Source organism: Erpetoichthys calabaricus, chromosome 8 (genome assembly GCF_900747795.2).
Source record: "Erpetoichthys calabaricus chromosome 8, fErpCal1.3, whole genome shotgun sequence".
In the NCBI taxonomy this organism is placed as follows: Eukaryota; Metazoa; Chordata; class Cladistia; order Polypteriformes; family Polypteridae; genus Erpetoichthys; species Erpetoichthys calabaricus.
In genome coordinates, this window is record NC_041401.2 from 85,536,518 (window position 1) to 85,563,696 (window position 27,179).

Sequence of the window (27,179 nt, forward strand, 5' to 3'; positions counted from 1 at the left end):
CTGTTCTCCTCTTGCGTGTTTTTACATCCACTACAGCAGCTCTGTTTTTCTCAGTAAAATGCTTCAGAATGATTACATCATGATGTTCATTAGCATTGTCTAAGAAAACTGAGTGAGTACCCATACACAGAACCTGAAAATGAAAAGGGAGTCAGCAAAATAGGCAGGTTTCCCCATTTCCTCCTGTATTGACAAACTTCAAATAATTTATACTTTCCAGCTTTTATAAAGAAGTTTTGTTTCTATGCTATGTTCCTCAATCCTTTTTTGGTGTGGGGCTATGATATAAATGACTATTCAGTGCGCAGGAGAGAGAGGTGGAAGAAATATTTTCAAAGAAGAGAAAACCAGTGCTATAATACCTCGGATAAATTACACTGCATGCTAATATATTCCATAGGTTGTTGTTTGAGACTACAATTGACAAATGGAACTGACAGGTCCAGACACTTAAGGGATTATTAATGTGTAAAAGGAGGATTGTGTTCCTGCATTGCGTATTAGTTAGTATAATGCATGCTACTTGGGCCTACACTATACTCATAGAAGAACACAGAACTTATGTCAACCTTTCAAATTAATAAAACTATTAATTTTAATGGAACTACAAATTTAAACCGAAATTGACGTTTTGGATACCGAGGTGCTGGACCTTTCTAGTAGCATGTAAATTAATATTTGCTCTGATTGCCTTTTTTGGCATGATTAGTTTAATACAACAACCCCCATCCCCCTTACTTATAGCAAGCACTTTTTCATGCCAAGGCATGTGGTGGTAAATAATAGGATGGGAATCCAATTGCTTGTAAGGTGGCTTTCCATTGCACATTTTATAGAAATGTGGAATATCCTCAGTAAACAAACATATGCATACACTAAATAACTAGAGCTTGTTGTTTAGTTACTTTTGTTGTTGTTTCTATGGACACCAGACAGGCTAAATTTAGAAATTAGCTGGGTACATTTATTTCTTGAATGTGTCTTTGTAGCACTTTAATTGTTCTAAACTGAAAGACAAAATTGAAAATTTAACACAAATTAGAGCATTGTCTTCATTACATCCCTTAAGCTACACAGTAACACCCAGTTTGGACAGAGAAAAATTATAGTAAAATATCCATAATATGTTACTAGGTTGTTAATGAAGCTTAGAATTAGATGTAACATCAACATTTAAATCTTGATGCAATTACTTGTTTTTCGTTAATGCAGAAACAAGTTTTAAAAAAGTCAAAGGAAAGTAGTTTAATTAAATAAAGTGTAAGCCACCACAGTGTGGATAAAATCGGAATAAATGTGATGCATCACACTTAAAGAACCATGTCTACAGACAATCAATTAAAAACACAAACCTCTGGGAATCCCACAAGTACAAGCAAAGTAAACAGGTTGGTACGTTTAAGATGAAAAGGCAGCTGCTTCATACAGTATTTTGTGAAGGCAGCAATAACATTACTCCACTGAGGGCATGTATTCAAATCACGAAGGATGTCTGCCACAGAGCAAGCCCAGTCCAGACCTATTCGGCTGCAAGAAAGGAGACACATTTTAAAAATCCAAAAATAGCAACACAAGTTTGTGCTTTCACATTGTATTCTTAGCTTAACTTAGATTTTCATAAAAATATATTAAAAAAATCTTGTTGACTTTTATTTAGACACGTTTGCTATACTCACAACAGAAAATAAAGTGACACGATTTTTATAATGAAATAGAATTTATAAAAATATTGGTAAATCTCAAAACAGATACAGACATGAATAATAACTTTCATTTAACATGGCATATACTGAATTACAGTTCCAAGTACTACAGAAGTGGAAGCACAAGAGCATCTCACACAAGCACGAATGAGCAAACCGAGTGTTTAGCAGCACCAGAACAGATTATCTGATAATTTAGCAGGAGATGAAAGCAAATTGTTGACACATGGGGATAAAAAGAAGAGCAGTTACAGTTACTGAGAACACAAACAGATAATGATTAAACTAAACATAAGTTACAGATAACTATGCATTTTTGGAAAGTGGAGCTAATTTAGAGTTGATGGGAAAAACAAGTGCTTCGGAGGGCAGTGTTAGTAACCTGATAATGATAAGGCAATCTGACAATTGGACCTGGCTGGTTTAGAAAATTCGGCCACTTTTAATTCAGCTTAAGTTTCTCCATACTCTACAGTAGTCGGTGCATGGCCAAAATCAGCTATACGAATTCAGCCATATGGTGATTGGGTAACAGAGAGACAGGTGGCTAATAATTAAAAATTTAAACCCTCAGCACAGAGCTCATCAATTTGGATCTGGGGCTGGTACTCAACACTCAGCAGCACATCTGTTGAGGCAGATAACAAAATAGTTCTCATGACTGGTGATGCAGAATGTTATAATTCCAAACTATGCCGATCCTGTAAAATACTAAAATGCCTCCCAAAGCAAAGATATTTGGCACTAAAGGTAAACTGGACCTCATGATCGATGATAATCACCTTATTTCTAAATCTGTGCATTAACAATATTGTTTTTCAGCAATCTGAGAAATTAAAAAGGAACTTTGTATCTCTGTGCACCAAAGAAGGGGTCTGAGTTGCCTCGAAAGCTTGCATATTGTAATCTTTTTAGTTGACCAATAAAAGGTGTCATTTTGCTTGGCTTTTCTCTACATTCATAATGGCTAACACGGTACAACACCTTTGTGCACCAAAGCTAAGAGAAAATGCCAGAGCTTAATTGTATCCTCTTACATAGAATAGAGCAGGGGTTCTTAACCTGAGGTCCGTGGATTGATGGGTTTCAAAGGGTCTGTGAGGGTCAGATAAAATTAACATTTATATTCACTATACAGCCCAGTACTGTTGATTTACAGTACATGTAGTAGAAGTAGTAGTAATTGTAGTAGAAAAATGTAGCAGTATTTTATAAAAATAAAATTTTATTCAAATAATTTGTCTAAATTTAATATTTTCTAATTTTCAATACCTTCTTCAAGCAAGGTATAATGAAGGTGAAGGGACGTGTGCTGCCTATAAAGCTTGCATATAAGGTGTAATTTTGCTTTACTTCTCTTTGCACTGATAATGGCTAACATGGTATATCACTCTACTACTACAGAGGTTTATGACATTTTTAGTAAATAAAGTTGTCAGCCAGTCTTAATTTCACTATTTTAACTTAAATATAATGCTTACATTTTGATTTTCACTCGTATTTACCCAAAAAGCTAGACTCTTCTAAAGGATCTAAAAAATGTAAAACATGCTGTGAAAAAGTTTTGTGTTTTTTTTTTTTCTTTTTCACCCATACTATACTGTTTTTCAGCTTTAGGACAGTTGAGTTAACATACACCTGTAAAGTGTGAATGCTGTTATTTTTAGAAATGTGAGACATTCAGGTTAAACTATAGTTAATATAGCATTAGCTTAGGTGGTACAGTAGTGCAGATTGATTAGCACTGCCACTTTACCAATCCAGCGTATTTTGTTCAAATAGAGCACCTAATTGTCCGTGTAGAGTTAGAATGTGTCTTGTGTTTTTCTTCTGGGTACTCCAGTTTTCCTCCTACATTCTCAAAGCCTTGTAGGTTTGGTTAAATGAGTGTGGGTGTGTGCGTGAGTAGACCAGATACCCTGTCCAAGCCCCTCTCCACCACTGTGCCCAGTACTGCCAGGATAGGTTCTCGCTCATTGCCCCTATGAATTGAAGTAAGTGGGTTTGAGCATGACTATGATTTTATCAGTTTGCTTTATCAGAGAACATATTTGCTACAACATTTCCATGAACTACTGCCAAAACCAAATTACATTTCTAAAAGACCATAACAAAATGTAAAGTTGAATTGTGGTATCACAGAGAAAGGCACTCTGCTAAGTATTTTTGCTGGTGGATTGTCCACCTGAAAACTTAGAAACTATTTATTTTAAATCAATTGTTTGGGCTTGTTCACTCTCCACTGGTAAGATTGCTGAAAATCTTTTCTGCTGAAATAAAACAGTTATATTCAAATACATGTCTTTTTAATTCAGCAAGGATGAAAATACTGTTTTATTTTATCTTGAAATTCTGGCACTAACTTTTCTAACTTTTTAATGGCTTTACTTCCAGAATTTTAAATTGTTAATCTCTTTTGATCAATTAGGTCCAAGGAGAAGCAGCAAGTAGGGTTCAAATGTCTTGGATAATTTAATTACCTACTAAAAGACATATGGTAGGTATTCCCATTCTTATAGTTTAATTGTAAATCTTCCGTAATTCAGTATGTCCTGTAAGAGAAGTGAAGTCAAGACCTGATCTGGAAATTGATGAACACATTTACTCACTATCCATTTCATTCAACCTAATCAAATATGAATTAATATACCTGTCAAGGCACACTGCTCCAAGGCAGAAAAGAAGCTGGATTGTCTTCAGGCCATCCTCACCTAGAGTCAGCAGCCAACATTTCTCAGCAAGTGCTTCTGTAACTGCAGCATCAGAATCCACTGGTGTAATCCTCAGCAAAAGCTGTCCAAGTAGTCCAAGAGTCAGGTGATAAGTTTCATTCAGACAACCCACATTGGAAACAACAACACGGAACAATAAAGGAAGAACTTTCTTCAAGCTAGTTACTGAAATGGTGAATCCCTAAAAAACAAATAAATTAAAACAAATTAATCTATCAAACTACTGGCATCTGTGTATAAAAAAACAACATATAAAATCCAGGTTATGTGAAGATTAAAGGTCTGTACAGTATTGATTTTGCTTTTACTGCGAAAAAACACTGAATAAAATATTGATGATAAATTGCAATAGTAAAATATCTAAGTGTATTGATTTACATTTCTAAAAGCAATTTTCAGAGATGTTCATCTACTCTCTGACCAACTACTTCCAAAAACAAATAAAATGTTGTCATACGCTGCAAAACCTTGCTTTGGGTCTCACAGGTATCGTGGGATTTTGAAAGAATGCAGACATTTAGTGAAGACTAGCAGTAGTAGGTATAAACAACATTGGTAAACATATTTCTTCCATTCCTAAAGATTCTTATTTTCAACTTTATCAAACAATATAGTATTTAATAACAACAACATTATTGTTAACACTGCCAAAAATAAAAAGAGACAAACGGTAATTAATGTGCTGTCTGCAGTAGTCACTCCAGAGAAAATGACAAGGAAAGCTGTCCACCATCCTACACACTGCATAAGTTGAATATGTTAAAGATGGCTTGAAATGTAAACCAGTGGCAATACTGGGCAGATCTGATCACAACCTGATCAGTTTTGCTTTCACATACAAGCCTGTTATTAGACAACAACCTATTGTCACCAAGATAGTAAAGAGATGAACCCTAGAAGTGAAAATGGATATAAATGATTATTTCCAAAGGACAGACAAGAAAATTATGAGCAAGTCACATGGAGACAATACTGTGAGACTCTGATAACTGCATCACAGACTATATTAACTTCTGTGTTGACACTACGTTACCCTCAAAAACAGTGTGCAATTTTCCAAACAACAAGCACTAGATTACTAAAGAGTTAAAAATTCTCCTGAATGATAAAAAGAGAGCTTTCAAATCAGGTGATAAGTAGTTTCTAAAGAGTATACAATGACTGATGAAGAAAACGCTGTGTAAAGGGAAGGAAGCTTACAGTATAAAACATACCCAAACTCTACTGTGTCAACAACTCCCCGTACATATTTTACACCTAGCACGTCTACTGGTATGACCAGTAATGTGCCCACCCCAGACCATCAGTAAGACCTGAAAATGACTACAATTCCCAACAGCCCTGGGATCACTGCGCCACTGGGCAGCTTCAGTTGTTCACTTTGGGGCTGCTGAGAGAAAGATGATGATACGCTGAATCAAAAAGTAAGTTGTAAGAATCCAGGGGATCACAATTGCCTTTTGTGTTTTTGTTGCAGTGCTTTCACTGCTGTAGCAAAAGTATCAATTGCAGTACAATTACCCACATCCAGACATATTGCAGTTTTCTCCTGGTTTTGTGATCTGTGTCCTACAATTGCTTTTTCATATGGTTTTGTCTGTTCTGGAAAATGCCACCATCCACAGAGTGCACTCCAAGCAATTATAAATCATCAATGGACAATAATACTACAGTAGGGAAAACCTTGCGTTATTTGCAGAAGGTTGGTCACAGGGCAAGTTCATTCAACACTTTTATTTTGCAGTGATCTGTGCTTTGGACTGTGTTTCTGAATGGTTACCATTTATAATTTATGTATTGTACTGGTGACTTATTTGTATCTATGTTTAGTTCAGTTAATTAGTTATTGTCATCACAATTTATTTCAGTGGGTTTTTACATATGCGTTATTTATTTTTGCATTTACCATATAGGAAATAATTTAAATAAATAAAAATAATGTAACTACCAGTGGTGGTTATAATAATAATACATTTTATTAATATAGCACCTTTCCCATCCTCAAGGTACGTGTGTGTGTGTGTGCGTGCACATCGAGCCATGGCTGGGTGCATTCCTGGTGTCCCCTAAATAAAATATACAAATTACCATTTAACAGTAAGAATCTGAGTACCCCACGGCTGCTACATGGTAAGAGAACAACTGAGGATGCTACAAACAGAAAAAGCCATGTCATTAGAAGCAATTAGCCCCTGATTACTTAAGGTTTGTACTGATTAATTTTGGGATTTCCTCTGCTTCCTGTTCAGTGTGTCACTATGGCTCAATTGCAATAGAAACTATACTGTACTGCTCCAATTCAAAAGGAGACAGGCCCATCTTTACCTAATAATTACAGACCAATGGCCCATACAACAACACTTTAAAAATTATGTTTATTGATTTCTCTAGCTTATTCAATACCAACATTTTTGAAGCTTGTAGGATAGGACTTATTGGATGTTGGGCTTGTTTTTAAAAAGGACTATTATTTTAGCAATTAAAGGGTACATCTATCCAATGTTACTTTGATTGCATCAGACTGTTGTTATAAATTAAGGCTCATGTTTGAAGTAAAGTAGTTGTCAATTAAATATGTCTCTGGACTCTTGTTAATTTCTGCTGTGAGTGCTACCTTGCATCGAGTTACTTACCTGAAACACAACAAAGCTCAAGAATTGTGTTCCTGATATGGATGTGTGCCAAATTGGAGCACCGTAAGGGAGAGTCCTGTCACCTTGTGTGTTCACCCTGTACACCACAGACTATACACTAAGTCTAATATCTGGTTAAGTCACTTGCAGAAATACTCCATTGATTCTGCACTAATGGGTTGTATTGACAAAAAGAATGACACAGACTATAGGATTCAAGTGGAGAACTTTGTCTCCTGAAGACAACTGCCATTCAGCAGTAGAAAAATCTAAGGCAATAATTGTTCATTTTAACTGCACCACAGGGCTTCTACAATCAGTTACTATTCAGAGGGTGGATGTGGCACATTACTGCAGATACTTTGGGGTTCATCTCAATGATAGGCTGACTTGTGTAGTGCAACTGAGGAACTATGAGTGTAAGTAGCATCACTTCAAGAGAGGCCTACCAAAACAATAAGCTAATTAACAATGCATTCCAGTCACAGAATGCAGTCATGACCCACTGGAGTTAGTGACTATTATTAAGTACTTTTAGCCAACGTTTTCAGCAGAAGTGTGTCAAGAAACACTACTGGAGCTACTTTATACCTATGCCAATACACCTTTATACTGTCTCACTGCAACTACTATCTCTTTCAACAAATAAAGTTTGTTCATTCTGTCCCTCTAACAATAGTAAACTTGAAAGTTGCTAAGATAATAAAAGAAAATACAAATTACCAAAAACATCCTTGTAACTTTCCTTTTTAATGCAACACAGTGGTTATTTTAAAGCTTCTATAGCGTTTTCACAAGGAAATAAACATGTACTGGCCAGATAACTAGCTTTAAAAACAATTTTAATGCATGGCCTCATACTTCTGCAGAGTACAACACAATTTACATAGCATGTTCTGTGTTGTACTTATATTCATTGTTAGTATTATGGTACTGTCACTAATCTTTTGTTGACATACAAGTAAGAATGTAATTTTACTATAAACAATTTACACATGAGCACAAAAAAAAAACAAAAAACCTACAACCATGTTAAGAGTGTGGTTCTGTGAACCTTGAAATGCACTCCCAAACCTGAATGCAATAAGTGGCAGTGCTGCAAACATGTGGCAGGTGTTACAATCTTTATAAAGCAAGTGTTTGTGTGTACAGATTTATTTTGAAAGACACATTTTGAGCCAGCTTTACCTTTAACAGCAATTATGGAATCAAAGCATATGAAAATTCATTGTACATAATCATGTTTTACAGCTTTGTTCTTTGAAACCACAAATAGATCTTATGTATAATTCCTTGTACAGAAATTCTGAAACATGTCATCAGGGAAAAAAATATATATAGTATGTAAACAGTACTCACAAAATAAAAGTTAGTATCAAGCTAGTAAATCATTGCTAATTACATATTCTGAGCAATTACCAGGGTTCATTTTTGCTGAAGCTAACTAGACCTCAGCTTCAGTACCTCTGATATTGAGCCACCTGTGTTTTGGGACCTCCTAATGCACCCTTGGTTATTCAAATCTAAATAAAATATATATTTTTTATTTTGTATAATGTTTAAGAAAATAAAGCTTATTAAACAGGGTCTATTTAGTTTACAAGTCTTGTCTGTTTAATTATGAAATTCACAAAATAAGCAAGAGGTAGTGTAATACTGTATTTTGCATTTCTTTGGCAAGGAAATGCATAAGCAAAACAGAAAAGAAACTATCATGAGCCATCAAATTCCACCAAAAAGAGATCCATACTGATTTAGATAGTGCAGTAGCTTTGGATGTTAATACGCAGGATATAAGAGTGTGACGACTGGGATGAAGACTCATCAGACAATGTTAAGGAGAGTAACAGATCCAGTGCAAATGTGCAACACACTTTGAAGACTGCTGAAGAATTTAAATTCCCATTTACAGCTAATACAATAAGGAGTGAATTTTGAGTGTGCATGTTGAAGTTAGGTAAGCTCCCTGTATCATGAAAAGCCAATGAATATAAAGTTAGAAAATAAGTAAGTAACAGGGGCATAATGAACTCTGCTGCCTCCAATATCAAAAAAAGGAAACATGCATAGACAAATCACATGTTGCCGCACACTGCATTCCAGACGAAGCTAAGGGAGAACTGTTTAGCGCAGTCCATTATAAATATTCATAGTTAACAGATACTTACTATATCTAAAGTTTTCATAAATGGAACAAATCAGCATACAATTTTGAGGAGAAAACTGGTTGTAAGCAGTTAAATGGTATTGCAATGGACTGAATCATACGTTTGAATGTTGAATGAACCATTAGATAGCAACACACTGGTAACAAAATACAGAAAAAAAATGTTGTACAAGACAGTTAAATATACTCTATATGTTTGTCTGGATTATATAAGACAACTATTCTGAACTTTGATCAGGCATATAAGAATACAGCTAGAAGCAATGGAAGCACCAGTAAATGCTAATGTTAAATTAACTTGGATAAACTGAATGATTTTAGTTGACCACCTGAAATTCCTTCGCACCTCATTATCAGCTCATTGTTTTCCAAATGTGTCAATCAGCACAAGCAGCCTGGTTTGAGGTGCCTGCAACTGTAGAGGGTAAATAATATACCGTCAGGTGGGGAACATACATTTCATGTGTGTTCTATGTCTACAACGATCTATGTATATGTAGGATGACTGTAAATGAGAGGCAGGAATTATTGAACACATAACTAAAACAGAAATGTTTTTCATGTTTTAGTAATAATTGACAAAATGTCGACATGAAGTGCATAATGTGTGAAGACTGAAGTCCAAATATCAAATAAACAAAAGGTACAAGTGCTGCATAACAAAACAAGTGCGCTTTCATTCAAGAATATAACCAAAAGAAAAAGAGATCGGGTTAGGGTATGATGTTGACATGACCGCTTAGGTGGTGCAGAGGTAAGAACTGCTGACTCATAATCAAGAGGTTGTGGGTTTCATTCCAGGCCATTCCTAGATTTACCGTTTTAAGTGAGCCACTCTTATTGTTGTTATTATAGAATAAAAACTTACATTTGATTCATTTGAGTCTGTAACAGCTGGTGTAAATGTATGGTACTTATAAAAGTTAGCTTTTTTTTTTTTATTATTTAGTTTTATTCTCTCAAACACGTTCATGCTCCCCTCGATCTGACACTGCTAGTTTTCAAATAAAGATGTGCGATAACAGAGGTGAACTCAGATGAGGGTTCTACATCGAAGAAAGAGAACAGAAGCCTCCTCACAAGAAACTTCCATTCACACATGAAAACAACACAGCTTTCCAGGCATAAAGGCAAAAGATCGCACCATTTCGATGCAGCAAGAGGTTGGCCGTCATCCTGCCAGTGAATCTGACACACGCATGTCCTTCAAGGAAACAGCAGGGCTTACAGAGCTCGCCAATGTATCATGTAAAGTTCTGTTTATGACTATGATTTTTTGATGGTCTTCACTTAAAAAACATTTATATGTTACTTATATAAAAGCCAGGTCGAATGTTATTTTCAGTACCTATTTACCTTGATTTATTTACTTATCTTCCAACACCGTAAATTCACAAGTAGACTGAAGAGTTTCCTGTGTTTGATCGACACTGGCATGCTATATAGTACAGTAATCCCTCGCTATATCGTGTGGATTTTGTATGTAAGCATATTTAAATATATATCGCAGATTTTTTGCTGGTTGCTGGGTCTTTTAATTTCTGGTACATGCTTCCTCAGTTGGATTGCCCAGTTGATTTCATACAAGGGACGCTATTGGCAGATGGCAGAGAAGCTACCCAACCAGAGTGCGTATTACATATTAAATAAAACTCCTCAAATATATTGTGAGCACGGGGGCTGTTCGCACCCCTAGAGGATACGGCCGCTCCTCAAAAAACGCTGAAAGATTACCTTCACATTGCTGCCATCCTTGCTGGGCTTACATGTGGCTGCTTTGTCAAGCGATATGCTTCCTGCACTGTGCTTCGCATACTTAAAAGATCAAACAGCACGTATTAATTTTTGATTGTTTACTTTTCTCTCTCTCTTGCTCTGACATTCTCTGCTCCTGATGGAGGGGGTGTGAGCAGGGGGGCTGTTCGCACCCCTAGAGGATGCGGACGCTCGTCTAAAAATGCTGAAAGATTACCTTCACGTTGCTCCCTTCTGTGCAGCTGCTTTGTCAAGCGACATGCTTCCCGCACAGTGCTTCGCATACTTAAAAGCTCGAAGGGCACGTATTGATTTTTGATTGTTTGTTTTTCTCGGTCTCTCTCTCTCTCTCTCTCTGACATTCTCTGCTCCAGACGGAGGGGGTGTGAGCAGAGGGGCTGTTCGCACACTGGCCTAGAGGATAAGGACACTCCTCTAAAAAATGCTGAAACACTACCTTTACATTGTATATCCTTGCAGCTGCTTTGTCCAGCGGTGCTTCGCATACTTAAAACCCAAACAGCCCTATTGATTTTTGTTTGCTTTTTTCTCTCTCTCTCTGACATTCTCTGCTCGTAAAGCACACTCCTTTGAAGAGGAAGATATGTTTGCATTCTTTTAATTGTGAGATGGAACTGTCATCTCTGTCTTGTCATGGAGCACAGTTTAAACTTTTGAAAAAGAGACAAATGTTTGTTTGCAGTGTTTGAATAAAGTTCCTGTCTCTCTACAACCTCCTGTGTTTCTGTGCAAATCTGTGACCCAAGCATGACAATATAAAAATAACCATATAAACATATGGTTTCTACTTCATGGATTTTCACCTTTCGCGGGGGGTTCTGGAACGCAACCCCCGCGATCGAGGAGGGATTACTATACTTGTACCTTTTGTGAAAGTGTTTATTTGATATTTGGACTTCAGTCTTCACACATTATACACTTCATGTCTACATTTTGTCAATTATTACTAAAACAAAAAAAATGTTTGTTTTAGTTATGTGTTCAAAAATTTCCACCTCACATTTCCTGTCATCCTACATTTACGTAGATCGTTGAAGACACAGAACGCACATGAAATTAATGTATTCCAAATGACAATACTGTACATTATTTACCCTCTACAATCAAGAACCTCACACCCAGATAAACAGACTTGAGTTCTGAAAATCTTCTGTGCAACTTGGGCTACGTCGGTGGAGGGATGGGATAGCAAGCTGCTTGCCGCTTCTGCTATTCGACACATTTGCAAAACAAAAGACGCTAATAGAGAGGTACAAAGGAATTTAAGGTGGCCGGGTATTACAAGTTTTTTGTAGGCTTCAGGGAGTCTAGTGTTAATGTAGGAAAACTAGGTGAAAAGAGGCTCTCCTACCTTGATTAATTTGTTGTTGTTTAGTCAGAAAGATAGAATGTTGTCTAAATTTTTGGGAGCATTATAAAACAGTACAGAAGGGTTTGACAAAGTGACTGAAGAACTGAAAGGGCTTCTTAAGAAATGTTGGCCTGACATGTCAGACAACAATACATGGTAAAACCAAGGTTGGATCACTCTGCCAGAGCTTTTACACTGATAGTGTATATCTAATATTCAATGAACACTATCACAACATCTGATGCCACATGTAAATGTTTTTTTCGCAACTGAACTTAATTTGTAAAGCAAATCAAGCATCCTTTCATGTTTACACCACAGCACTGCAGCTCTTTATAAATCCTGTTGGGCCACCACATTCAAAGTTCACCCTCTGCCCTATGTCATATCAACACAAAGATCATAACTAGGAGCAACAAGGAGGACACAGGAAAAAAGGCTATAACTGTTTTTGGGTCCCAATGGATGAAAGAAAATTACGATTTCATTAAGCTTAACTGGAATAAGAAAGATAAATTTTTGTTATTTACAGTTGTCTAAAGCTAATAACGGAAAGAAGAAATTTTAAAATATTGCATGCAAATCCATACAAGCATACATGTAAACGTATGACTAGTTCAAAATTAACTGTGCCGTGTTCGGGAACCTTAGTTTGCCATCTATGGTGCAGCCTTTCAGCAGTCATTCTATTATTCCGAACCTCATGATATATGCTGTAACTTAAGTACTAGCAATTAAAATGGGACAGGGGTCTACAGGACCCCAAACAAAAACTTGTATGACACCCTAGAAGAGAAGCATGTTATAAATTACAAATTATTATTATTGATATATTACCATTACTGAAATTACATTCTGTGTAACTTCACTGATACCTTTATCATATTAAACTGAAGTTCACATCTTCTCATTAAACAGATCATATGGCAATAATATTTCAACAATGGAAAAAAAGAAAACTCAAACCCTATACCACACAGATAACTGTGCTTTTATTTTAAAAATTCTGTTTCAACAATTAATATTTCTATTTAAATAATATCAGTGAGAAATGGTAATGCCGCTCTCCAGTGTACCTTATTAAATTAGGTCTTTTATGTTAGACAACATACTGTGAACAACTTATGAGACATCATATAACTAACTGCACATATCTTTCAGGTCACATTTTTACATTTTATGAGATCGGGATGTTGTCATTGCCAATATAAACAAAAGGTTATCTTCCCTAAAAACAATGTTTGTAATAAATTTATTTTACAATGAAAACTTAAAGTGAAGCATGATAAAGAAAGCATTACAATAAAATGCATATACAGTACTATGCATTCAAAATGGAATGCATCAAATCTTTGATATGAAAAATACAAAATAAAACTTTTTTGTTATTTGCTTGAAGCAGAGTATAATACAAAATAAAAATTTATATCTTATTGGATGCTGGAAGAAACAAAGTTTAAAAAGAATCACTAGGGTATATGTTGTGCAAGAGAAAGCATTATTCCAATATTGTTTGAAATGTTTGAGATTAACTAAATTTTCAAAATAATCTTTTGCTATATTCTATAAAGCAAAATATTATAGGAAACTTCAACATTTACATTTTTCACCTGGATGGAAAGCTACCAGTACAGCTGGATACAAATGGGAAGCTATAGTGTAGTAGTACCAAACAAAACAGAAATCGGCAAATACCGTAAATGCTTTAGAAGTTTTTATTTTCCTGCAAGAAGTATAATTTTGTATGTTTCGACAGTCTGAAAGGCTTTTTTTTTTTACCAGAAAGATATTATAGATTCTCAATATAAAAACAGCGCTTCTAAAAAAAAAAATACTAAAAATAAAAGTTGAACATTTCAAAAAAACTGAAAATATAACCAACAACGAATAAAATGATTCATACCGGTTTTACAGGAGGTAACATGGCTGCAAGTAATCCTAAAATCCTCTCACGAGAACATTCAGCAAATACTTGTTCTTGAACTGGCGTTTTAGTACTCCGGTCAAACTGTTCACTGGGCAGTTTATGCGATTGGGATAATTCTTCTTTGGCACCTGCATGTAAATTTAATGGGGATTGGAGGCAGCAAAAAAAAAAATAATTATCCCTTTTTTTTTTAGAAGCATTACATACATTAGGAACCTCCTTACAAAAGAAATAAAAAAATACCTTGCAAACAATTCTGATCATTTACCTTTTTCACACTGGGAGTCTACATGAGGCAAAGGTGGCATCTTATCATTGTTAACAGGATTCAAAGCGTCTTCAGACAGGACTGCATTAAGTGAACTGATTTTGCCAGAAATTTCACATTCTTTTGAAATAGACAAGACTGGTTCCTTCAAGACTGTTGCCTCCTTGAGAGAAGCATGAGATACATAATAAGTCACTCTAGAAATTGTAACTGCTTTATATGAAATATATCATAAATTGCTTCAAGAGATTAATATATTTTACTTGACAGGAATAAACTTGTATGTAGATTTGGTTTTATCGGGTTACTGTGTGGGCTGGTGCATATAACCATATGCATGAAGATATTGCAAAAAATGTGTGGTGGAACGAATCACAAGTTTTAAATTATTTTTTGCCCTAAATAATACTTACCAAGTCACTTTATCATAGGTTACAATAAAAAAGACTATAAACAAGATGCTACATATGTCAGCTTAAGCCTGGATCTCATGCAGAAGCTTACACAAATTTCACCACATGCAGTCAAAAAATTACGGATTATTACAAATACAACCACTTAATTCTACTCTGTCACAGTGTAGAGCAGGCATCCTGTATCTGGAAGACCCAAGCACTATGGCATCTTATGTGTGTCAGGTGGTTTAACTTCCTCACCACCATCTGAAAATAAATATTAAACTCAGATAATCTGTCAGATAACTAAGAAGCTTTCAAGTAAAGCACCTGACGGCTAATAATATACAACTTGGTCCACTGGCACCTGATTCCAAGGTGTGATTGAAGTAGGTTAAGTAATACAAACAATGCAGAGTGTGAAATTGGCAGCACTTGATGCTAAAAAAATGTTCTGTTGTACTACCGGTAGTACATTTAGCAGTATCAATAGTACAATGGGCTAAAAGTTTTTAATAGTAATGACTTTTAAATAAACTGTGAAAATGCCCACACTATAATTATTATAGGCCCTTTGTGGAATTCACCTTGAATAATTGGAGAGGAGACATAATAAAAAAAGTGTGCAAAACAGAGGATGAGGCTTTTGATTTGCACCTGGAGGTGAATTGACCTTCTTTATATGAGGCATTTCTGGATATCATTCTTCTCATTCAGCAGATCATTTAAACACCTTAGGTGTTGCAGCCAGTTTGTTCCCTCTTTCTTTGTTGTGCTTGGAGATTTACATTTATACAAATCAAGTGTCCCTCTTCTTTAGAGGTTTCCATTTTTGTGCTGCACCATCAAATCCTAATTTAAATGATCCTGTTCTTTTTATTGGCAAGTTTGAAAGATGTGAATCCTAATTATGTCATCTCTTATGATGCTTGTGTTTTAAATATTCTATCCTCCTTTAAGATAAGAAATTTGCACATATGGCAAGCTGTTCAGTTTTTTTTTTCTTAAAAATTCCATGCATACAATAAAAGATTAACTCTGCTGAATCTAGGTTTCTGATGATTCACAATAAAAAGACCACCAGAATATTGTAAAGAGACAACTAGTTCATGAATTCATCTTGATTGGTATCAAGTCCATCAACACTGGCTAGTATCAGGGGCATAATTCTATGAGAGGTGTTTTTCTGACACTGACTAAGCACCTTGATATGTGCTGAGAGATATTTAATTACCACATGACGGCCAATCATGGATGCTAAACAGATGCATCTCTTCTTGGCAACAGTATACCTAACAAAAATGCTACAAGACTAGTAGAGATTCTAAGTGTTTCCTGGAAGAAGACAGTGAATTAATGGTGCATACTTGATTGTTTGGTACATGTACCTAATATAATGCATAAGGCAGAAGCTGTTCATGCTAAAACAATATATAAATGACTGCCTTAAATATTGTTTAGATTTAATATATTTATAACTTGTTGGCCATGGTATGCACCTTTATTCTTATTCTTCTTGTTCCAGGACCAAATACAGATTGCTCATCAAAGTGGAGGTGATTAGCATATTTTTGAAATAGTGGAGGAAGGTGTTTGAAACTATCAGAAAGATAAACCACAAGACACACATTATGTGACACAATGCCTAAGCTAACATCTGCAACACTATCCAGAATAATGTTCTTTCAGTAAGCCCGGTACTTGGTTCACCTCCCATGCCGAAAGGCATGTGTGCCACTTTGCTATAAGTAAGAAGGCATTTATTGAACCAAAGAACACAGTTAACAGGAGAGCAAGCTTGCAAATTAATTAAACTGAGGAAAGCTCATGTTCTCATTTAACTACTTCTTAGTTGCCTATTGTGCATCAGCTGGCATAGTATTAATAAACAATTTCTAGATTTTTCATAAGTTTAGCTAGTTAGACTTGACCATTAGCAGTTGAAAAACTTCATTCAAGCCCAGGAATATTTGCACTAATAACTACATGAGTGTGTCTGATGTGTGCTTCTTATATCATCTGATGGTGCATTTAATATATGATGGCATATTTGTTGTTTGTTATTGATAATATATTACTGCTATTAGTATGTCTGTTCCGCTGCAAAACACGGACAAACGATAAAAAAAAATTTAACTTAATTCCTTTAAGATTATAAAGGGATTAATGAATAAATGATTCATGTCTACTAATTCAGTAAAATCCATGCATACCTTTATTGCAGAATCAATAATACCGGAGACTGGTGAAAGATCACTAACACGATGTTCTGAATGGACCTCCATTTCAGGTATATTGATTTCAGCACCTTCTGGTACTGATGCCATGGGAGACAATAAAGACAGCAGAGCTGAAGGTCTAAAGCCTAAAAACACAGAAAGAAATTCAATGCTTTGCACACTTCTATGTAAATTTGGAATGTTTCAGAGCAATAGATATTATCTCTCCCCATATAGTCTACTGTTCCTAAGGTGCATACATAGAGATGGAGCTAAAGAGGTTCATTCAGATTCATAATGCAGTGAAAAAGTATTTGACCCTTCCTAATATCTTCTGTTTTTCACATTTTACATAATAAATGGCCTATGACGTTCAAGAAAAATAGAGAACGAGAATCTGAGCAAACACACAATATAATTCTTAAATCATTAATTTCTAACAAAGTTATCCAACATTCCATCACCCATGTGAAAAAGTAATTGATTCCATACTTTCAATACTTGGTTGTAAGCTGTATCAGCAAAAGTAATCACAACTAAATACTTCCTTCAGTTTGATATCAGTCTTATAGAACACTGTAAAAGAATTTTAACAAGTTATTCTTTGCAGACCTGTTTTTATTCAGACACATTGGTAGTTTTGTGAGGATGACCTGCTCATCTCAGGTCAGGCCACAACATCTCTTTTGGGTTCAAGTCAGAACATTAACATCGTCAACATTTTAATATTGTTTCTTCTGAGAGATTCAGCTGTATTGTGAACTAGCTTTTGTGTTTTGGGTCATAGTTCTACTGCATAACCCAACTGCACTTCAGTTTTAGGTCACAAACACATGACAGGACATTCTCCTTAAGAATATTCTGGTAAAGTACACAACCCATGGGTCCTTCAAACATAGCAAATCTTACAGGTCTGAAGCAGCAAAGCATCTCTGTGTTGTCACATTGCCATCCTCATATATTATTGAGGGTATGACTCTTATTGTTGAGAGAAGTATTAGCTTTACGCCGTTGTTTATTTAGATTCAAGGGTTGGCTGCAATTAGGCCTGGCTGCACACAGTCATCGGAGTCCAATTATCAGTCATGTTTGGTCACCTGTTTCAGTGAGTAACTAATGAGCCAATTATCCTTTAACATGGGCAATACAAGAGTAGGAAAACTTCATTACTTAAGCATATTAAGCATCAATTTTGAAATGGTGTTATATGTTTACTTTGGTTCAAATATCACATTTTGTCTAAAGACCTCAAGCAATTCATTGTGACAAATATACATAAAATGAAGACATTAGGAAAGGGAAATCTTTATCACAGCATTGTACAGTGGTTGGAGTGTATGCACCTGCTTATGGACATTTTTTATTTTATTGTATTACAACAAGAAGTCATGATGTAATTCACATCAATTTTTTACCATTCAAACTACTCTGTAATGTCCAAGTGAAAAAATATTTTTCAAATTATAAACAAAACAAAAAAAAATGGTGGTTTCACTATTTACCCCCTTGTTTTTACATATTAGATTGTCACTGATGTAACCAAACTTGACCACCATAATAAATGTAAAAGCAGAAATTAATTTTGATGATTAACCTTTTCCATTTTGTCCTTTCAACAAGCAGTCAGCAATGAGCTCAGTGCTGCGTGACTGCAGCAATTTGGCACTTGATAATGATTCTGAATTCAATCTTTCATCATCTACTTCTTCCTCACTGGCTAAATCAGAAGTATAAAGGGCTAGGGCAGAAAACAGCAGCCAGGAATAGTTATGAATATATGGTTGGATTAGTCTGTGACGGTCACTAATCCTAATAGTAACCATTGGAAAAACAGTAATACGGTGGGTTGGCAAATGGCTGCAATTGAAAAAAATAAAGATAATTAATAATTAAGCACATTTATTATGTTGTACAGATAATTATGTTGTCAAATCTAAAATGACAATACCTATCAGGGTATTTCTTGGCATTATAGCATCCAAAACATAGGTCGAAATCTTCACAAACATTGCAATTAATCCTGCTTCCTACTATCAGTCCTTGGCAATGGTCACACGCATATTCTAAATTAACCATTTCATGGTCATCTTCATGCCCTTCAGGTTTGGCACCACCTGCCACAAAAACAAATAATTTAATTCATGAAATTATAAAATCATTTTTAAATGAAATACAGTAATCCCTCCTCCATCGCGGGGGTTGCGTTCCAGAGCCACCCACGAAATAAGAAAATCCGCGAAGTAGAAACCATATGTTTATATGGTTATTTTTATATTGTCATGCTTGGGTCACAGATTTGCACAGAAACACAGGAGGTTGTAGAGAGACAGGAACGTTATTCAAACACTGCAAACAAACATTTGTCTCTTTTTCAAAAGTTTAAACTGTGTTCCATGACAAGACAGAGATGACAGTTCCGTCTCACAATTAAAAGGATGCAAACATATCTTCCTCTTCAAAGGAGTGCGTGTCAGGAGCACAGGCTGTCAGAAACAGAGAGCAAAGCAAACAAATCAATAGGGCTGTTTGGCTTAAGTATGCGAAGCACCGCGGCACAAAGCTGTTGAAGGCGGCAGCTCACACCCCCTCCGTCAGGAGCAGGGAGAGAGAGAGAGAGAGAGAGAGAGAGAGAAATAAAAACAAAGAGTGAAAAATCAAAAGCCCTTTGAGCTTTTAAGTATGTGAAGCACCGTGCAGCATGTCGCTTCACTAAGCAGCTGCACACAGAAGGTAGCAACGTGAAGATAATCTTTCAGCATTTTTAGACGAGCGTCCGTATCGTCTAGGTGTGCGAACAGCCCCCCTGCTCACACCCCCTACGTCAGGATCAGAGAAAGTCAGCACAAGAGACACAGAGAAAAGTAAGTTGGGTAGCTTCTCAGCCATCTGCCAATAGCGTCCCTTGTATGAAATCAACTGGGCAAACCAACTGAGGAAGCATGTACCAGAAATTAAAAGACCCATTGTCCTCAGAAATCCGCAAACCAGCAAAAAATCCGCGATATATATTTAAATATGCTTACATATAAAATCCGCGATAGAGTGAAGCCGCGAAAGGCGAAGCGCGATATAGCGAGGGATCACTGTAGTCTAAAAAGTGGAAAAGGTTAAAATACTAGACACAGTATATGTTATTTAATAAATAACAGCAAAAAAAGCATCAAAAAAAAAAGCAAAACAGACATGCTGAAAACATGTAAAACTCCATACTTCTGTGCTTGTTACAATACAGGGATTCAAAGTACTAACATCTGCTTAATTATGCTGCTATGTCTTATTGCTGGCATGTGAAAACTGTTCAAAGCACTGTATTTTTTTTTTTGTATTTTTATATTTTTTGAAAATGTAAACAAATCTATGGAAGCTAACATCTTCAACTCAAAATAAAACACTGATAGGATTATTTTACAAATCTGTTACGTTCCTTCAATAGATGCAATGAGATTTTCGTTATTATTAAACACAGCTTTACTTAAGTCCAGTATTTTTTAACTCAAACTTATTTCTTTACCATTTTTGCCACATAAGATTAGCATACTTTAAAAGTGTAAAAAATACCTAGCCCACACTTGCATTTCAAAGTGGATGTATTTGTTAAATTTTAAGGCTTTCATAACATTGGGACACCAGGACCCATTAGCTCTATTATAAAATGCCAGAGTGGGCTAGTTATTTTTAAAAAAATATATAAAATATGCTTCACTTTTGAATGCTATTTCATGTGGCAAACTAATATATACTGAGAAAGAAAAAAAAAACATTAACTGTAATGATTATAAGTATTTACCTCACAATACCAATGACTGTAATTTGTATTAATCATTCTACAGAGAGCTATATGATTTATTACTTCTATATGATTTGTTCTTCATTTAGGTAGAAAAGAATTAAGCTTGTGCACAGAATTATTAGAACACTTGCATTCTTTTATGAGAAAATGTTGATCTTTTGATACTAACAGAACACCCTGTGATATTATAAATCAATGTGATAGTTTCTGAATTCTTGCTTAAAACCATAAGAAACATGTCCCTTATGGATTCATAAATAAGGATTTATTAATCTAACCAAACAAAATCTAATGAAGATATTAAAACTATAAGAATGTAATTTCTTTATAACTAATGTACTATAAGAAATTGCTTTAAACTGGTCTTGTGTGTGCTGATAAGAGCGTATTTCTTAGGAATGTGAGCGCCCTCATAGCTCTTTATTTGGATAAGAGATTCTGTGCACTTGTGCATGTGATAATCAGGATGTAAACATAATTTACAGCAATTTATGTATGACCTTATAATGAACTGTCATGTGTTTTTCTCTTTGGCTGATGGATAGGCTAGATAATAAAAAGAAAAGAATTTTTCAACTTCAGGAGGCTGTTTGATCTGACCAGGCAGTGGCACTGAGCTTGGGGTTCTGCAGTCTCTTTAAACTCACCAAGAATAAAGAAATTGCTTTTAATTTAAATTGATGTTTTTGTCTCCCATCGTTTTTCGACTTCAGCGTCCACAATACCATGATTGTGAAGAAATAATTTCCATTTGATAATGCTCACAGTTTTAGTTTCTGTTCAACCAAACATTAGACTGGGCAACACATATGATGACTAAATGACTCTGACCACAGTATGCCTGCTGATGCTAGAAGAGGATTCTGACATATCAGAAAGAGCTAACTTGTTTCAGACATTACAGTAGGTGTATACCTACACAGCAAGTAACTTATGAAAAAAAAAATTGGGGTAGAATATTCCTTTAAAGAAAGCTGATGTGGTGTCTGTTTGCATGAGGTGTGATAATCACCTAATAAACAGGACCTTCCACAGGTACCACAGATACTGTATTTCTCCAGTGCTTTGTTGTGTTGACTTACACTGTCAATGTTTCCATTTACTACAGTAAAACAGACATCAAAGCCATTTTACATATACTGTACTTCTATACTGATTAGGATGGACTGAAATCTTAAGATGCATACAATGTGAAATTCATGTAGTGTGACATATTGCAATCTTTTCTGCAACAATTAATTTTTAAATACAGAATGTTTTGAAGATTACAGCCTTTAGTTTATCACTGAGGAGAGGAAACCACAATTTCTGTCTGAAACACTGCTGGGATGGTAACAAAATTATTGTGGGCCTTCATAGTGAATAAAATAATCATTACCGTATCACCTTATTTTAAAAAGTTGTAACAACAGAGTACAATAGAGTTGTCGATTAACTACAGGGAAATGGTATGGAAGAGGAGGAGGTGAAAGCTGTAGAGGTTTAAATTTATTATATAATACTACAAAAAATAAAAATACATAATGTCCCATGTCCACTTCTGTGCAGATAAACATAAATTATGATGTAATAAAGGCTAATTTGTCATGTTAAATATTGTAATTAAATAGCACATTATTTCAGAACTACAAGCTCACAGTACAGAGGTGAAAAGATCAAAAACATGTAACTTAAACACAGTCAAATAAAGGTATTCTATCGATCAAAGTGGCTAAAGCTAAAAAGGACGAAGAATTGTGAGAAATCGAGGTGCAAAGCCCCGCCCACTGACACACACTATTTGTATGTTGAGAATTTGAAAAAGAAAATGCAAAGTAGAAAATGTAAATTCACTGAGCAGTAGGTTGCACCAGTGCTTATTTGTGTTTTACTCTTCATTTTTGCAGCTTCATTTGATGTTCAGGCTGAAAATGGTGTCATTTTACTTTTAATTTTTGCAGCATTCTTGCACACAGAGTTTGAAAATGAACTTGCAAAAAAATTGACTGCATTTTCATTTTATAATTTCAAACTTCATTTCCTTTTTTGTAGAAAAAAACTCAAAAAAAAGAATTACATACTTAAAAAACATGTCTTGCACAAGTCCATATCTGTGCACTGCAAACAACGGTAACGATGCCATGGAGCAATCTTGTCACATCCATCACAGGATATCTCGACATTTAACAGGTCACAATATCGGGCAATAAACATGTGCATCTGGAATTCATCAAAAGAATGCAAGATGAATAAAATGAAAACAAATATTTTCAGCTTTCAATTTAAAATTAAATATTTATTTATTACAAAATCAACGCTACATGTGTCTGAAAACTAAATTTACAGAAATCATCTAGAAAAACCACTATAGCCAAAATAAATTATTTACACCAATGTACATCTGAAGATAACATGCATCACACACATGATGTTGTTTAATCGGAAATCTAACAAATATCTTAATTAATAATACAAAACACCACAGCATCAAAATGAATAATGTTCTAAGTAATAAGGTATTATTTATACAATAAATTTAATAAATACGCACCTTCCTCCTGTCCTCGGGAGATGCTTTGGAAATTTTTTCATACCATCTCTCAAACATCCCATCCTGGCATTCATCCATCCAATCTGAATTCCGTTCATAATCAGCAATTTCATCTTCTTCTGTCCACTGACTAAGAAACAAAATTGAAGAAAGTAAGTCACATAGACCTAAATATTTTTCCATGAGTATTTACTTGTTGCACTTAAACTTTTTAACTACAAAACATAACCACAGTTGTACATATCAAAAAATGACATTTAAAAGCTAAGGCTTTAAAAAAAAAAAAATCAAAAGCTAAGGGGACTTTAAGCATAGACAAAAATATTCAATCTGTAATAGACATTCATATATACAGTCTTCCACTGACAAAAACATTTAATAAGCACAAAGCAGACTGCAGAAGAAGTAATATGAAACTAAAAAAAACTCTACTTAAATTAGAAAATGTGTTTTTATTATCCTTAAAGAAATATCATGTAGCAGTAAGAATGGTTCCATAGAACAGCAGTAGGAATAAAAACATTTTCAGAAATTAATACACATCATTTGTGATCTAAATCAAAACAAGAATGCATATTTTCAAAACTGAAGTACAACTGATAAAACAAAAATGAATTAAAAATCTACTTTTGGAAAGTAGCTCACATTGCTAATAAAAACTACAAAAAATACCTACTTGTAAGAGCCATTTGCTAGTTATTTAAGTTATACTAAATGTTTGCCTATATATTAGTGCATAGTCTATGGGAGATTCTTACAACCTCCACAAGTTGAATTGAATTGGTATATTCTAACTCTTTCTAGCCTCTCTGACTATTGATTAGCCTCAGGTAGTGATCTGCTTGCTGTGTGTAAAGGCATGGAGGGCACACGGTTTTAAACACGCCTTACATGCCCAAGAGCATGAAAGTTAACATGCTCTATTGAACGTGCAGTGCCATACATTTAGAGTGTACTGAAGGCAAAGTAAAGCATCTTTAAGTATAGAAACAACTAAAGTTTGACAAGAAAAGCTAAGTTTAGAGAAGAAAAATTTTTTCCAATTTCTTTTGCCTTTTATTCTACGTGTGTAACAACCTCTTTTCTTTATTCTTGTGTGGACTATTTGCTTTGAATTTTCACTAAATCTTTTGAGAAGTCAAGCAAAATGACACCTTTAATTGGCTAACTAAAAAGACTACAATATGCAAGCTTTCGAGGAAACTCAGGCCCATTCTTCAGGCAAGATGTAATACAGAAACTGGAGTTCCCTGTTGTGGCAAGCGGCTCGGGGTGGCATCCAGCCGGGATGCCTGGAAGGACCGGAGGAGGGATTACGCCTCCTCCAGACTGCGAGGGAGCGACTGCCTTGGTGGTTTATGAGACCACAGGAACTGAGCTTGGAAGCTCAACCATATAGGGGCCCGTGGTCACCGCCAGTGGGCGCCTCAATGCCTGGAGATGCCGGATGTGGCGGAAGTGCTGGGGGGAAGACGACCAGGGACACCCAGAGTGCTTCTGGGTGCATGGCCGGTACTTCCGCCACACTGGGAAGTGCCGGCAGAGGTTAATCGGGAGGCACCTGGAGCACATCCGGGTGATTATAAAAGGGGTCGCCTCCCTCCGTTCAGTGGCTTGAGTCAGGAGCGGAGAAGGACGGAGCTCGGGAGGAGTGGAAAGGAGTCAGCCTGAAGAGAGGCATCATTGTGAGAGGCCTGGACTTTGGGAGAGTTTTGGGGTTGTGTGGCACTTTATTGTATATATTTGTAAATAAAGTGTGTGTTGGGTGATTCAAACGATGTCTGCCCATTTGTGTCCGGGCCAGCTTCCACACTGTGTTTATATACACACTAGGAAAAATAACATTGGAAAACCTTTAAGTGAGACATCTTAAATGTAAAAAATTAATAGACCTCTTCAGCCTAAGATTCATAAAAAATAGAGACAAGAGTTTTATGGCCAGATATGAGGATTGTTTGAATCTCTCGGACTGACACAGACAACCTGTCTACAGATCCACATTGTATTGAAAAACTCATCAGAAACTTCAAAAGACTTTGTTGGACAGTTATCTTATCCAACGATCTTGACTATATATTGTTCTCCTCTCTGGCTAAATGAAACTTAGCCTGAAGAGGTCTATTAATTTTTCACATTTAAGATGTCTCACTTAAAGGTTTTCCAATGTTGCTACTTGTCCTAGTGTGTATATATACTGTAAACACAGGGAACTCCAGCTTCTATGTTACATCTTGCCTGAAGAAAGGGCCAGAGTTGCCTCAAAAGCTTGCACATTGGAATCTTTTTAGTTAGCCAATAAAAGGTGTCATTTTGCTTGACTTCTCACTACATTCACAATGGCTAACATGGTACAACAACCTAGTACTACACTAAATCTTTTAAAATAGATTTTTGGACTGAGAGATTTGCTTCGGCTCACGTTTGACCCGTGCTTGATCCTGCCTTACGCACCGCACCAGCAGCTACACTACTAACAATAAAAAAAAAAATTTAAAAAAAAACATGAAATAAAGAATCATATACAGATATAAATGTTTTTCTTTTCCCTTCTATGAAGTGAGGACTACATTGCAAGAAAAACCTTTTTCCAAAGCAAGAATAAAAAATACAGTATAAGAGCATGATCTGTGACTTAATAGTGAGCAAAAACAAATCACAACAATCTCCAAAGCACCAAAACACTACGTCAACTATTTAAAAACTTAAGCAAGTTAAACACTTACCTGATTGCCATATCATGAACACTTATATTCTCTTGTGACATGGTAAAGAGTAAGTCAGCAAGTTTTATATCATTAAACAGGGAGAGATCTTGCACTTCCCAACTCATATCCAGTAGATGAAGCAAGCAAGTTTGCACACAAGAAAGTGCAGGAAGCAGTGACCTTTGAACACAGAATAAAATTATAGTTAACTTATTAGTGATTGGTTTTTTTTTAATATCTTGTAAATACATGCATGATTCAACTGAAGTTTACAATGTATTGATAGGTCACACCATTATTAACATTCAATGTAGAAGAGACAACCTAAATTTCAAACTTAGATTATATACTGTATTTGAAATCATTTTGTATATTTATAAGTATGTTAAGAAAACACAAACCGTGGCCTAGATGAATATAAAGAACACAACACTCCTAAAAGAACTGATGACTGTTTAATTAGTGTCATCTTCTTAAACTATACTTTAGCTACTATCCTTTTATATTTGCTGATCTACAATTCAAACTTCAGAGTTGAAGTGTACAAAAGTAAAAACATAATATAAAATAGGTAAGATGAAAAAGGGTAGTTTGCTTTCAAATTAATTGCTTGCAGCATTTCCTCACTCTCTCACCAACAAGTGCTATGACAATACCAGCTTTACCACACCCATCCAAACTGTGCTATCACGAAACCCCTTTCTACCCAAATCTCCAATCCCTTTAGCTTTCTAAGCCATTCTCAACTGCTGCTAGAAAAGTTAGCTCAGCTGATCTTCAGGTTCTACTTGTTAATTACCTGACATCATCAAGTGCAGTTTTGCAAGCACACACCTGTTCCACCAGCTGATTGAATAATATTATGCCCCAAAAGGACTTTGCAAGAAAATGCTTTGAGAAGGTTTTTTTTTAATCCATTAAATAAATTGGGGCATGATAGAAGAAACAACAATGTAATAACTAGGAAAAACAAACTAATAAAA

General features: G+C 35.4%; 1 protein-coding gene across 1 annotated transcript in view; it reads right to left on the reverse strand.

Moving 5' to 3' along the window:
- zzef1 (zinc finger, ZZ-type with EF hand domain 1) overlaps positions 1 to 27,179 on the reverse strand; it is a 281,144-nt gene that overhangs the window by 58,840 nt on the left and 195,125 nt on the right. The window contains exons 32-42 of the mRNA XM_028807021.2: positions 26,215 to 26,376; positions 23,492 to 23,621; positions 23,022 to 23,160; positions 19,120 to 19,285; positions 18,766 to 19,028; positions 17,166 to 17,317; positions 14,558 to 14,720; positions 14,266 to 14,417; positions 4,354 to 4,616; positions 1,353 to 1,527; positions 1 to 133 (exon numbers count right to left, since the gene is read on the reverse strand). Of these exons, the coding sequence (XP_028662854.1) occupies positions 1 to 133; positions 1,353 to 1,527; positions 4,354 to 4,616; positions 14,266 to 14,417; positions 14,558 to 14,720; positions 17,166 to 17,317; positions 18,766 to 19,028; positions 19,120 to 19,285; positions 23,022 to 23,160; positions 23,492 to 23,621; positions 26,215 to 26,376 (1,898 nt within the window). The remainder of the gene's footprint in view (positions 134 to 1,352; positions 1,528 to 4,353; positions 4,617 to 14,265; positions 14,418 to 14,557; positions 14,721 to 17,165; positions 17,318 to 18,765; positions 19,029 to 19,119; positions 19,286 to 23,021; positions 23,161 to 23,491; positions 23,622 to 26,214; positions 26,377 to 27,179) is intronic.